At 45.4% G+C, this 13,886-nt stretch overlaps 1 protein-coding gene across 2 annotated transcripts in view; it reads left to right on the top strand.

Annotated features, from left to right (window-relative positions):
• LIN52 (lin-52 DREAM MuvB core complex component) overlaps window positions 1-4,196 on the top strand; it is a 119,729-nt gene extending 115,533 nt beyond the window's left edge. Inside the window, exon 6 of one of the 2 annotated variants that reach the window (XM_065872027.1) lies at window positions 2,149-4,196. In XM_065872027.1, the coding sequence (XP_065728099.1) occupies window positions 2,149-2,204 (56 nt within the window). In that variant the 3' untranslated portion in view covers window positions 2,205-4,196. The remainder of the gene's footprint in view (window positions 1-2,148) is intronic. The other variant, XM_065872028.1, reaches the window with a different exon arrangement.
• The last annotated feature ends 9,690 nt before the right edge of the window (window positions 4,197-13,886 follow it).

Raw genomic sequence — 13,886 nt, 5'->3', positions numbered from 1 at the left:
TGGAGAGTAGGCAGAAAACCTATCCAAGTAGGAATAGATGATGCGACCCACTCTGGCCAAAAGTATAAGTCAATTCCTATAGATCAGGCTGAGGGAAAAGATTCCAAGGAATGGGATTTTCGAGATTGCTAGCCTCCCTTATCACAATTCATTCACTTATTCACTTAGGAAATACTGCATGCAAGAGAAGCAATAGACTACTTACCCTCCTCTGAAAGGCGCTGTGTTAATAATATCACTATACCAAGCATGATCGTGGCTGAATACCCGAGAGGGCGGGGCCGGTGGCATTAATATGCTACTCATTTTACAGATGAAGAAACTGAGGCGCAGAGATCTTTCCCAGCTCAAGGTCTCGCCCAGCTGATAAATATTAGAGTTGGAACTTAAACTGCATTCAGATCCTGTGTTCTCTGAAAGAAATCCATGCTCCTTCCCCTGGGCAATAAAATACTTGTTTGGATTTCTTCTAGAGTAGTTAGTCCTTGTCCCTGGATCTCTCCATGAATCCGGCACTACTTCCATCAAGGGAAATGACTTTTCTTGCCGAATAAGCAAGGTAAATTTTAAAAGAATCCCACAATGTAGAGAAGGGAGCAATGAGGGTCACTAACAAGTCTTATTGTTTGTGAAATGGAAGGAAACTAACTTTACTCTGTTCCTACTTGGTTCAAGTTCTTTTTTATATTATCATTCATCCAGCCAACATTTATTCAGCAGAAACCGGGTCCAGCACTATGCTAGGTGCTGGTGATAAAAAGAATAATAAAACACAATCTCTGCCCTCAGTTCTTCGACTTCCATGGAGGAAGACAAGTATATCAACAAGTAATTGCAAGTCTTATAGGAACTTTGTATGTATGGGATTTGGCGTAAACCCACTAAGGAAGGAATGGTCAGTTTGATTTGGGCCAGGGTACGGTTGAGGGCACATGAGACAAGCCCAACGCTGGGGCTTCCATTCCTAGTTAATGGGATTTCCTTTCCCTTTGTTGGAGCTTTGGAACTTCTGAAAGATGGGGAATGTATAGACTGCAGTTACCAAAAGCTTTTCTGGTTACAAAGTTTGTATTGTTTTATTTCTTCCTTGTACAAATAAACCAAGAACTATTAAATGTAGATGGTGGGGTGGGGGAGTGGGAGCCCATTCATCTAGCACCATTTGCTCTGCACCGGGGAAGGGAAGCAAGGAGGCTAGGGTGAAGGTCCTTCTCACCCCTGCTGGTGCCTCCCTAGCCACCTCACTCCTTTGGCCAAGATGGAGATATGTCCTTGGAAGCCACAGGGCACCATAGCCTGCTGTGTGTTCACTGCATGGTTCCAGAAGACTTCTGGCCCCGAGGCCAGCCATCGGAAGCTTTCAGCACTGTTACATCCATTTAAGAGACATAAAAAGATGATCTTATGGGGATGAGGATGAAGGGGGTTATGCCACGTACAATTTTTGAGGATTTGCTTGACAGAGCTAAAATGGGGGGCTTCTGGAGTGGGTCTTGTAACTGAGAAATGTTTTACTTTCATTTCAGAGCCTCATATGTAGGAAAGTAGCTGTATAAACCCTCTTGTAACTACAGCATTCAAAGATTGATGGTGCTGAAAGTGAGAAAAAGACACATAAACCTTGCCTGGCTCTATTAAATATCTAAGGACTGACAATGCCAAGAGAGAGAAGACCAAAGCTCTATACACCCTACTTTATTACTGCATCCACAGATGAACTGCACTGAGGGAATGTAAACTCTGTTACATTACAGTATCCAGGGACTACCACTGCTGAGAGATGGGGTAAATTATCTCTAATTTTGATTTGAGATTATAAATGTCCAGAGACCAACAATCCAGAAAAGACTCTAATCTAATCTTGGTTGGATTTTAGCCTCCAAGGGCAAACCCAAGGGTAAATGATAAAGATTTCCCCAGTTGGCCTGCGCGTTATAGTAATCACCAACTTCAGAACAGTTTTGTACAGTTTGTTGTCAATAGTGGTTTGTTTTTCTCCCATTTTGGAGGTTAGTAGAGATTGAATCTGTTATGGTAGCAACTTTGTATACAATTTAAATCAATCTGCATTCTTAAATTAAGTCTTCCTGTGAACGCTTTTTCAGATTTTAGGTCTTCATTTATCTTTCATTTGCTTTGTGATTCCAGCCAGAGAGATGACACGGGGGAAATTCCTCAACATTCTAGAGAAGCCCAAGAAGTAGCAGCTGCTTGTGGACAGGGTGCCCTGGGGACTGGAACCGTGCTTCCCTCCCTGTGCAGTTCTGATGACGCGCACCTCACTGCTTCCTGCCCAGAGGCCGGAGGGTGCACCTCCAGGACTGACCCTCTCCCCTGCTCCTGGCACTCTGCGCTTCTGAGGACATTCGGCGGCAAGAGAAGAATCTGCTCTATCCAAGGATCAGTGGTGCAGTTATTCATTCAGCTTCTAGACTGTGACCGTCTCAGCCTCGGATGTTGGTAACACCAGAAGGTATATCATTCTTAAAGGTCAAAGTCCTGCTTTCTCGTTTCCGGAAATGATTCTGGAGCTCCAGGATCTTACAGTTGATTTGATTCAGTGATAGCAAAGTCAGTTGAGATGTGTTGATGGGACAAGTTCTTTTAAATTGTACTTGATCTCTTAGGAGGTGTTTATGATGCAAGGAGACCAGAGACCAATTAGATTCTGGACCAGACCATGCAGCCTGGCCTGCAAGCTCACCACTGTATACTAGGTTCCAGGAATCCCCAGCTGGAGAAATGCTTTTAAAATTCTACATCTCTCAAGAGAGTCCCATCCCCCAATGCCTTGCATTCCCCACCTCCCAGCCCCCACCATCAGTCTGACTCCAGGGAAGGGGACCCCTGTGAATCAGGTCCCTCCTGGGATTAGCTTGTACAGTGAAAGGCATATATGTAGGGTTGCATTGGGTTCTAGACCTCCAGACCAACTTAAAGGTAACAGAAAGGACTTTTGAGTTCTAGTTAATCTGTTACAGATTCAAGTGAGAAAGTCAGTATGGCCTGAAAGATAGGAGAAGGGGACTGCTTGCAGGAGTTCCCATTTGATTAAAAACTAGAAACTCTACTTGACCTTAAAGGAATGTGCTGTGGGATGGTGGCAATGTTTTGCCCCCCTTGTCCCATCTCACAGCACAGATTAGATATTCCACCCATGTGACAGAAACATACACACACACAAGAAAAAGAGAATTCCCTGACTTTACAACTCTTATGGAGCTCTTTGCCAGTTATCTGTCTCTATGTTAAAACCTGAAAATCTAGCCCGTGGGTAAAATTGATTATACATGTTCTCCTTATTTTGTCTTATAAGCCAGCCCCCGGCTCTGTTGTTTGTAGAAGCACATGGGGTTTCCTAAACTTTATGAAAAGAACATCCATGTGGCAGTAGTGTGTTGGTGTTTGGACACAAGGAATGTTGTGGTCAAGGTTTTGGTCCCGAGTGTCTGCTAGGGCACAAAACTATTCAGTTTAATAGCTGGTTCATTAACCATTTTCTGACACTTCTGCCTTGTTTCCCATGCTAGAGTTAAGGTTGGGTTTTTCTCTCATTTGCACCATTTGACCATCCATGCAATTTTACCTATTGATAAGTGGGGTGGAATTTAACACAAGACATAAAGGAGAGTATGAGAAAGAAAACATTCTGCTTGGGTGCTATATAGAAGGTTAGGCTATAGAGGCTTTGATTTTAAGTAAAGCTTATTATTGACATTCCTTTATCTTAAATGCGGTTAAAGAGTGTGAAAGATGGGGAGAGAGAGAGAAAGGGGGGTGTGCAAAAACTAGTGCCATAATGTCAAATTCTAACTGCTCTGTTTTTGAGAGTTGATGACGTCAGGCACTTCTAAGTGCTTGGGGAAATTGAGAAACATATGGAGAACATTGGGATACCTCCCCCAAACCAACTCCAGTCTGTAAACTGAAGCTATGTAGTTGGTTTTTTGGTCTGCTTTGGCCTCTTCCTTTTACTGTCATCTTATTCACCAGCACTTAATGTAAGTAGATGTTTTAGAATTGTGATATTTATTCGTTTTGTATTTGCCGTCCTTAGAGATGTTAATGATGTATTTTTATATTGATAATATAAATTTATGTACAATGTGTGCATGTATATGTATTTCAGGGTGTTAGAGGACTGTACTTTGTATATGGTGGTGTCTATGTCATCATAATAAATATTTCCCTTTTATAGGAGAGTGAGTTTTTCCTCAAAAGGCCAACTTGCACATTTAAAGCATAGACCTCGTCAGAAAGCACAACTATAATGGCAGATGACCCACTGTCTTCCCTTTAATATCACAGTGGGTGGTGTGGGGCTCTATGGTCATCTACTGCGTGGTCTCTAGCTGCCATTGTGTCCTACCAGCCACCCAGCTCATTACTGCTCAACTCCCTAAACAGTGTTTAAAAATCTTTAATACCTCGTCTCCTCTACTAATAAAGTCTAGATCCATCATCCTGGCATTTAAAACTCTCTACATCTAATCCTAATCAACCCTCCAGTTTGGTTTCCTTTCTCTCCAGTATATGAAGTCTCTGTTCCAGTTAATCCGAACAGTTCCCAATTCCTCACTTACATGCCTTTGTTCTTGCCATTGAGTTCCTAGAAAGTCTTGCATCCTTTTCCTACACATCAACCTATCCTTCCTGTAAACCCCGCATGATCCAGCTGGACATAATCCTTCCCCCTCCATTTCTACAGCATTTATGTATACCTCCTTATGACTCTTATTACTACAATCCCCCTTATATTTAAGTCATCTGAGTACATGTCTTAATTGCCCCGCTAAATTATCTGCTCTCTGAGATTGTGGCTGTCTCCCACACATCTAGTTCTTTGTCAGTGTCTTCTTTGAACTGGGGGTTCATGACCTACCTGTGTGCACGCTTCCAGTTAAACGTGACAGATCAAAAACAAATATTTCTCTGCCACCTGCGAAAACCGTTAGTAAGCGTTTCTTTACAACTCTGTTCAGGAACTAAAGAGGAAGTGCTAATCAGTACTACTGCTTTCACCCACTGATAGTTTACCTGCTCCAGACCAGAGCCTGCCCTTTTAGAAAAAACATTCCCATTTAAGGAAAGCAAAGTGCTTAGTATCATTGATTCAGCATTGTTTCCCTAGAAGACAGCTGGGTGGACAGTAGATTTCTCTGATCTAGAAAAGCATGGCTGGTTGATTGACTGAAAAGGTACAGCATGACATATATGCTGCTCTAAATCTTTAGAGATGATTTTTCGCATAAGTAAGTATCATTTGCCTACAGGTTTGTCTTCTCTTTTCTTTTGCTGTTCCAAATACCATCCACGCCTCACATCTGTTGCCCGTGAGCAGCACCAGTCCTGAGAAGCATAGCACTGGTGCCTGGAGGCACATTTTCAAATTCTTATTCTAAGCTGTTCTCACCAACAGGTCTCATTGCTTCTTGCTCTCTTCTGTCTCTCAGGTTTTAGGCCTCAGCTGATTTGCTTGGCTTTCTTTTCATTGTTGGAGCAGTAGAAGTTCACAGGCTATCACTTGCATTGATATCAAGATGCTATCATTAATTTATCTTTTTGTTACCTACTGATTGTATTTTTTTAAATGGACAACTGCTAACTGCTCCTTGTTTTTGGTCCTCTGGCTGCAGGTTATTTTAGCTCCTCTGTCTTCTGAACTCACCCAAATCAGAACAGTGAAAACGAAGCTGGTGAAAGTCATCCCATTGCCCCTGTGGCTTCCGAAGGGTGTTTGGACTTCCGTAAGGGCTTTATAATAAAGCCAAGGAATTTCATTTTCAGTGGGATGCTCTGGTCCCTTCTGTTTCCTCCAGGATTAAGGCATCACAGGAAGGTAAATGCAGAGCAGGAAGGGAGGAAATGGGCAGTGGGCCACGGTGATGGTCCCAGGGATCAGATAACAGGGTTTCATACCGGCTCTCAACTTCTGCACAAACTCCATCTCCAAGCATTTGGTTATGTTCTGCAGTTTCTGTTTTCTTCATCCTTTGAGAACTACAGGACTACCTGCCCTTGCATGGGCTTCATTTCACCAGAGGGACCTTGTACCCCCCCAGCCCCAAAGAGTGGGCAATGAGTGGTCCCTCCCAGTGCATGAAGTTCTGACTGGCCGGTAACTGACTTTTCCTATCTCTTTAGGCTCTGGGGCACTTTGGGGATGTGTCCCTGACTCTGCTTAAAGAGGCCACCGGCCTTCCCACCCTGTGCCCAACACTTTCTTCCGGAGCAGCAGTGGTTGGGGGCTTCAGGTGGCACCAGGTGCACCGTGAGGCTCCCGAATGCTGGCACAACCTGTTAATTAGCACATGAACACCCCAATGCTCCATTAGACGGGCCAGGCATTTGGAACCTTCCCCGACTGGGGGCCCCTTCCTCCTAATGAGACCTGGAAGAAGGGCCCTCACAAAACATTGCCTCAGAATAATATTCCGCTTTGTCCCCACCAGTAACCAGGGCTGACAGGATCACTCTGTCCATTTCTCTCCTAATTAGCACAATTCCAGCATAGCCTGAGCCAGCAAATGGAGAAAAGCGATCAAAAGCGATCGGACAACCGTACCGAATCACAAACACAAAGAGGGCCATTCCCCGTAATTAGGTGAGACAATTCCTCAGTCTTTTCTCGGCTGGAGTTTGCTGCTAAGACTCTTGCTGTTTGGGTCCCAGCAACACAAGTTACATGTCTCGCTGGGACACTAATAAGCCCCAAATTGTCTTCCGCTTCACACAACTCTAACCAGAAGACAGATGCGGGGGGAGGGGGCACAGTGAGGGGACAGGGTCTCTAAACAAGCAGCTGCTGCAGTCTTTCCCCAACTCCAAGAAGTAGACACTGGGGCTGAGGGCAGAGAGGGAAGAGGTGGTTGGCTTGAGAGAACTGCCCTGGGTGCCGCCTGGTCCCTGAGCTGGGGCTGAAGCACTGAGAATTCCTGACCGTCAGGGGATGCCCACTCTGCCTTGTTCGTTCCCCACCTTCTGCCTTTTGTCCCCATTTGATCTCCTCATCCCGCCTCAGTGGTCCACAATGGTGGCATCACGGGCAGCTACAACTATGGCACCGTCCCTGGAATGACATCGAAGTCCTATTCAACTGTAGTTATGATCTCAAGGATAGCAAACCCACAGCACACACGTGAATTCTGCTCTCAAAAGAGCTCATGACCTGGAAGGGGCCCTCGCTTCCAGCACCCATCACCTCTTCCCCACCCTCTGCCTGCTATCTCCATTCTCTATCCTGGAAGATTCCTGGTTTTTAAAACAGAAAAGTGGCCCATCAGCTGCCAGGGCAAGAAGCCACAACTGGCCATACTCCATGTGGCTCAGAGGTTGGCCATTTAATAAACAGAAACAGCTCCCCCCCAGGATTACAGCCCATTACAGGGATTACTGGGGGTGATATAGCCATGAACTTGGTCAGGGACAAACGAATGCGAGGACAGTGGCAGCTGGAACCTCAGCTAAACTCAAGCTCTGAGCTGAGTTGGACTCATACACGTTTTCATCTTTATCCTGCCCTCTGCTTTGTGTTTTGACCTGTACTTGATGCTTCTGAAAGTGACCTCCAAAACCAGAAAACACTCAATTATCTAGAATCCAAGGAGCCAGAAAACCCAAGTAATCAAAGTTGCTTTGTTGTTTTTCCATCTTCTCTATCCGAGACACGGAGAGGTAATAAGATTTGACTATTTAAATAACTTTTGAGAGATGTCAAAGAATTGATCCAAATTTGTTCAGTCTCCTATAGTTTCTTTGTTTGTAAACAGAACTCACAACAGTATCTGGCACATAATAGGTGCTTAATAAGGATTTGTGGAAAGAAAGGATGAACTGCCATGATACTCAGTGTTCATAGCCTTGTTCCTGGTCTAAGGTATAGTAAGAGCTTGGATTTGAGGGAGAGAAGGATGCGCTTGTGCAAGTCACTTCTCTCTGAGCCTCAGTGTCCTCAGGACCTCTTCCATTTTAAAGAAGCAGCCTAACATCATGGATAAGAGCAAGACCCTGATGTCAGGCTGCCTGGGTCCAAATCTTGTTTCTGCCATCTGCTAGCTATGTGACTTTGGGTAAATTGCCTAACCTCTCTGTGCCTTAGTTTACCCATTTACGGAATGGGTCCAATGCACCTAACTCCTATGGTTACTGTGGAGATTAAATTAGCACTTGCAAGTGTTTAGAACAGTGCATGGCATATCTTACCCATATTTAATTTTTTATTATACTCATAGTTGTTAAAAATTGATAATCCTTAAAGGGAAAATATGATAACTTTTGATTACCTTGAATAGTCAGTTAAGCCAAAAACCCATTTCTCAACTCTTCAGGAGAACCGACAGTTTACTGACTGCTTCTCCTGCCCCCATCCTTTCGCCCTCTGAGGCAGACCGTGCTGGTATGGACACGCAGCAGATACCACTGTTGACTGCACAGACAACGGCCATGGAAGACTATTTGCTGCTGATAAGCAAGGGAGGGAAAGGTATTCTTTGTGACATTGACAGGTTTCTGAGCTGATGTTGAGCTTGGCATAATAAGCCTTGAGTCATCTGCCTCGCTAATCTTGGTGGTCCTAATATATTCTAAGCATCCATGGTATTCTAGTCACTGCACAGGAATGCTCCTCCCTGTTTTGCTCTGTCCTTCCCCCCCCTGCCCCCAACCCTCCACCCCTATTCCAGTTGCTCCCTTTCCAGGGCTGAGTGAGGTCCACTTGGGCCTGGGGCCCCCGGGCAGCCTCTTCTCAGCTTCTTCCTCTCTGGGAGTCTATGGAGAACAGCCTGGCCTGACTCCACAGCCTGAGGCCTCAGGGTCAAGCAGGGCTAAAGGTCACATCCCGGGACCTTTCCAGATGCAGCCGAGCCAGCCCAAGCCAGCGGCTCCACACAAAGGAGCAGCTGAGAAGAGTCAAGTTGGAAAAGTCAGTGACTTGAGACTGAGTGGAAATGAGAAACACTGACTGCGGCCACTGGCAAAGCCCGGGGCAGGGCAAGGAGGGTACGCAAGGGTGAGAACCAGAAGTGGTCTCTGAGGAACAGGGTGGCTCGTGGGAAAGCAAAGCTCCCGAGAACTTCTTCCTTGGCTCCTGATCCCTTGCGTCTGTCTCTGCTGCCGCTGCCTCCATCATCTTACTGCTGTCATCAGCCCTGCTTACCCAAACCAACTGGCCCAAAGGTCCTTCAAACCTGTAACTATTGAGCGTATTATGGTGCATTCACATAGTGAACTATTGTGCAGCCACTTAGTAGGTTTGCGGAGAGGTTACAGCATCACGGGAGAAATGATTTGTCGTAAGAGTAAGTGAAAATAGCGAGATTATAAAAATAGAAGGATTATTAAAAATTATAAATGCAGCACGATCTCCAGTATGTGGGGAAGGAAATAGACCAAGGTGGTAAGAGTGCTTGCTGCCTGGTTGGAGGATTATGGGTAATTTTCATTTTCCTCTACATTTTACAAACTCTGTACAGAAGCATGTGTTGCTTCCATAATACAGGAAGAAAAACACTTCTGGAGCTGGGTGTATAGATCTACAAGTCTTAAAATGCCCTATCAGCCCAGCCTATCAACATGTATGTGTGTGTGCATACACACACACACACACACACACACACACACACACTCAGTTCATTGATGACATTTGTTTTTTGTTTTGTTTTGTTTTTGTGGTACGTGGGCCTCTCACTGTTGTGGCCTCTCCCGTTGCGGAGCACAGGCTCCGGGCTCCGGCCGCGCAGGCTCAGCGGCCATGGCTCACGGGCCCAGCCGCTCCGCGGCATGTGGGATCTTCCCGGACTGGGGCACAAACCCGTGTCCCCTGCACCGGCAGGCGGACTCTCAACCACTGCGCCACCAGGGAAGCCCCTATTGATGCCATTTGTTTATTGTGATGACGTTAGATCTTGTGTTTGAAAATGTCAATCTGTAAACCTTTAAGTAGTTACTGCGCACCTAAAGCATCCGGCCCTGCCCTAGACTCTACTCCATCACATGTAATGTGAATAAAAACTACTTGTTCCCTAACCATACCCAGTCCCATGGCCCATCCCTCCTCATTACTCCATAGAGCCTTTGCTCTGGAACAGGAAAATCTTCACTCAGTAGGTGTTTGGTCAGAGTTGCAAAATAACTTTGTCCTCAGTCCATCCCTACACTGCACTGAGAAAAATATATCCACCTAATTTTGCTGTAGACTGTTTAGGCTGAATTTCCCCTAAATAGGGCATATAAAATACTACTTCATATATTGTGTTTGTGAGAGTTTCATTCACTGCTTTCTTCCTGCTCACTTTCCCCTTCCCAACTGGGAGAGAAGGAAAAAAAGATGACGTAGGGGTCAGAGGAGTAGGCATGGATCAGGACAGAGCCTGGAGTGACGCCCATATTTTCATCACAGACAGCCAGACAGAGGAACTGCACCATCGAGAAAGGGAATGAAGTGTCTTTCCTGCAAGCTGGGATCTGAGGGACTCAAGGGATGTGTAGGTGGTTCTCACCTTTATGGGCAGACAAGTGTGTATATAAAGTCAGTTTCTCTGCGAGATGAGATACAGAGTCATGGAACTGATAAAGAAAAGATGAAAGCATCAGGGCCAGAGGACATACAAAAATCATGGAGAAGAATGGACTTTGTCCCCGAGGAATGACTCATTCATCCCAGCCTCAGGAGGCTGGAATATACAAGCCCAGGCATCTGATTAGGCCTTGGAGGGTCCAAAGGAGTCTTACTCCTCGTTTATCTTCAGCAGAAATAGATGTCATGATGAGAAAGAAAAATTTTGTGCCTGCCACACCCACTCCCTCCACCACTTCGCCACTATGTGCACTTGTCCATCCTGTTTCCCAAAGAGGTGCTATTTTCTGTCCAGCTCAGGGTGCAAAACAAAGGGAAAGTGTCAGCCACGTGCAGCCCTGAATCCTGCCTAACCGTTCCGTTAGCTCTGGGGCTTTTAGCATGAGGAGCTGTGTCGGCCAGACCTGATCAGCCCTCCGAAGAAGAAGGGGAGAACTCCAGAACAGACAGCTGAAGCCGTTGTTACAACATGAGGATTGCAGGGCAGGCAGCACTTCACAGCGTCACCAAAGATTGATGCAAATTGGTTTGGTTCTGACCCTGTCACACCAGGAAGGATAATGATTCTAGCAGCACCAGGCATGGGAGGGGGCACGTGTTGGGAGCCGGGAGAATTGGTGTCTCACTTTGCATCTTCATTAATGATCTGAAAGGGGTAAACAGCATGCTAATGAGACCTGCAGATGATCGGTGTTACAAACCCCAGAGAGGACAGAGAAATAGCACGCCAAGACCCAGAGAGCTTAGAAATATGGGCAGGAGATTGTCAAATGAGATTCGCCCTAGGGAAATGAAAGTCGGCATGTCAGGAAGGGATGATGGAGGTGCTTCTGGGTGGGGGACCACAAACCTGGAAAGCAGAGATGGGTGGCAGGGTCAGGCGGCTGAGTGAGGGGATAAGGTTTGGGGTGTGTTGGAGAGACAGAGGAGCTGGCCTTGAGGACCCAGGGGACAAATACCCTGGTGTGTTCCTGGCAGGACTGACTACAGCAAGAAGTCTGAGGCTAACGGTGTGTGCAGCCTGGGGGCCACGCAGGTTGCTCTGGCCTGTTGACCTGTGTCAGCTCCTGGGCCTCCAGCAAGGCTGGGCTCTGACTTCACAGCCACACGCTGTGCCTATTTGCACTCGTCACTGAGGCTAAAAATGCCATTTTGACCTGAATGACTAAAATGAAACAAGCCAAAACACATTTTTAAACTTTGCCCAAAATTATTGGGAACAGGATAGTCAAAAGCAGAGGAAAGAACATTTTCTCCCATCTTCAGTGGTTTCCCATTCAATAAGCATGGCTTGGAGGTATAACTCACTTATATTATGTGCAAAAGTCTTAAGGATACATACATAAAGTTCAATGATTTTTTTCCCTTGAGCAAATCACTTAACCTCACCAAGCCTGGGTATAGCCGCAGTACGTATCTCATAGCTGTATTGAGAGGATTAAATGAGATAGGATATATAAGGTAAGGTCTCTGGCACATAGTAAGTAAGCACTCAGAGGTGAGTGATTATTATTACTGTTAGTTACCCTCTAATTTTATTCATTGTGTTTTCCTCTTCCCCAAATAAATTATAAACTTCTTAAAGTCAGGGACTGTCTTAAAATTCTTTTTCAGTGCATGGATGCTGGAAAAAAAAAAAACAACCTTCTTTGGTGGATTGATATGTTAGAATTCTCTTTTAATATGAATAATTTTGTTTTTACCCAACCCAGATCTACTTTCAATGAAATCTTTCTTCAGAATGGAACAAAACCAAAAAAAGAAACAAAGAAAACCAGGTAAAATCCTGATATCACAGAGGTTTTTTTTTTTTTTTTTTTTTTTTTTGCAGTACGCGGGCCCCTCACTGTTGTGGCCTCTCCTGTTGCGGAGCACAGGCTCTGGACGCACAGGCTTCGCGGCCATGTCTCACGGGCCCAGCCGCTCACGGGCCCAGCGGCATGTGGAATCTTCCTGGACCAGGGCACGAACCAGTGTCCCCTGCATCGGCAGGTGGACTCTCAACCACTGCGCCACCAGGGAAGCCCTCACAGAGGTTTTTTGAGACAAACATTCCCCATGAGATTGTGCTAACAACACAGGCACTGTCTGGTGAAATCTTAAGCCAAAGGAAGAGAGTCCAGCCTGATGATTAAGACTCCAATCAGGTTTGAACTAGGGTGGCTAACCATCCAGTTCACTTGGGACTCAGGGGTTTCCTGGGACAAGGGACAGTCCAGCTAATGTGATGGTTGGTCACTGTAGTTTGAATCCAGGCTCTGCTACTTGATAGCTTTGTGGCCTCGGGTATTCTCCAGTTAAAGGGGGAACATATTGACTTCACCAAGTTGTTAGAAGGATCAAATGAGGTACCCTTGCTAATACTAGCAATGGTAGTATTAGCAGTGTGTTTGACACATAATAAATGCCCAGTAGATGTTGACATAAACTATCAGAATCCATGTAAAGGAAGTTTAAAAATAGGCACAAATGAGTTTATGATGATAGAAATCAGAAGAATGGTTACTTGTGTCAGGAGACTTGCTAGGAAGGAAGTGGAGGGAGCCTTCTGTAGGGCTAGATACGTTCTAGCGGGCAAGTACTGAGCTTTATAGCCTGTTTGAGGCAAACATGATATTTGGGTTACCAAGGAGGAAATTAAAAGAAATTTATTTTCTATGGGGTAAATTAAACAAAAATCCTCTGGGACCTTTAGTTCTTGCCTCTTCCTTATACCTGCTCCACCCTACAAAACAAAGACTTCTGTTTTCCTAGACTTACCTGTCCTCCCAGGCTCCATTCATGTAGACACACTTTTGATGTCATTGTCATATGGCCTTGATTTGAAAACCATGTTGTGGTTCTTTGCTTGGCTTTCTCCCTGCCTCCTTCTTTTCTGATATGAGCTACTCTCCCCTCCACAGCCAGTGGGGGCACATAGTTTCCCAAGAGGACTCTCAAAGCTGACTCCCTACCCCTACCTCAGAGCCCCACTGCTGTGACTGTGGAGTCACCAAGTCCTTGTGACCTTCAGAAATACACAGGCTTTGTTAATTCCACTCCCAGGGATACATCCAACGGAAGTGAGTGCTGACGTCCACCAAAAGATGTGCAAGAATGTTGGCAGCGACTTTATTCATATGAGTCAAAAACTGGCAGAAACCCAAATGTCCATCAATAGGAGAATGAAGAAATAAATTGTCATATATTCCTACAATGGAATGCCGTTGGCAATAAAGAACAAACTACTGTACTGCCTCAGAATAACATGGATGGATCTCGCAAACAAGAATGAGGAGCCAATTAAGGCTGGCACAGAAGTGCATTCTGTATG

Source organism: Phocoena phocoena, chromosome 2, assembly GCF_963924675.1.
Source record: "Phocoena phocoena chromosome 2, mPhoPho1.1, whole genome shotgun sequence".
Lineage (NCBI taxonomy): Eukaryota > Metazoa > Chordata > Mammalia > Artiodactyla > Phocoenidae > Phocoena > Phocoena phocoena.
The sequence above is the reverse complement of the archived record's forward strand: the minus strand, read 5'-3'. Positions and strand labels throughout refer to the sequence as shown.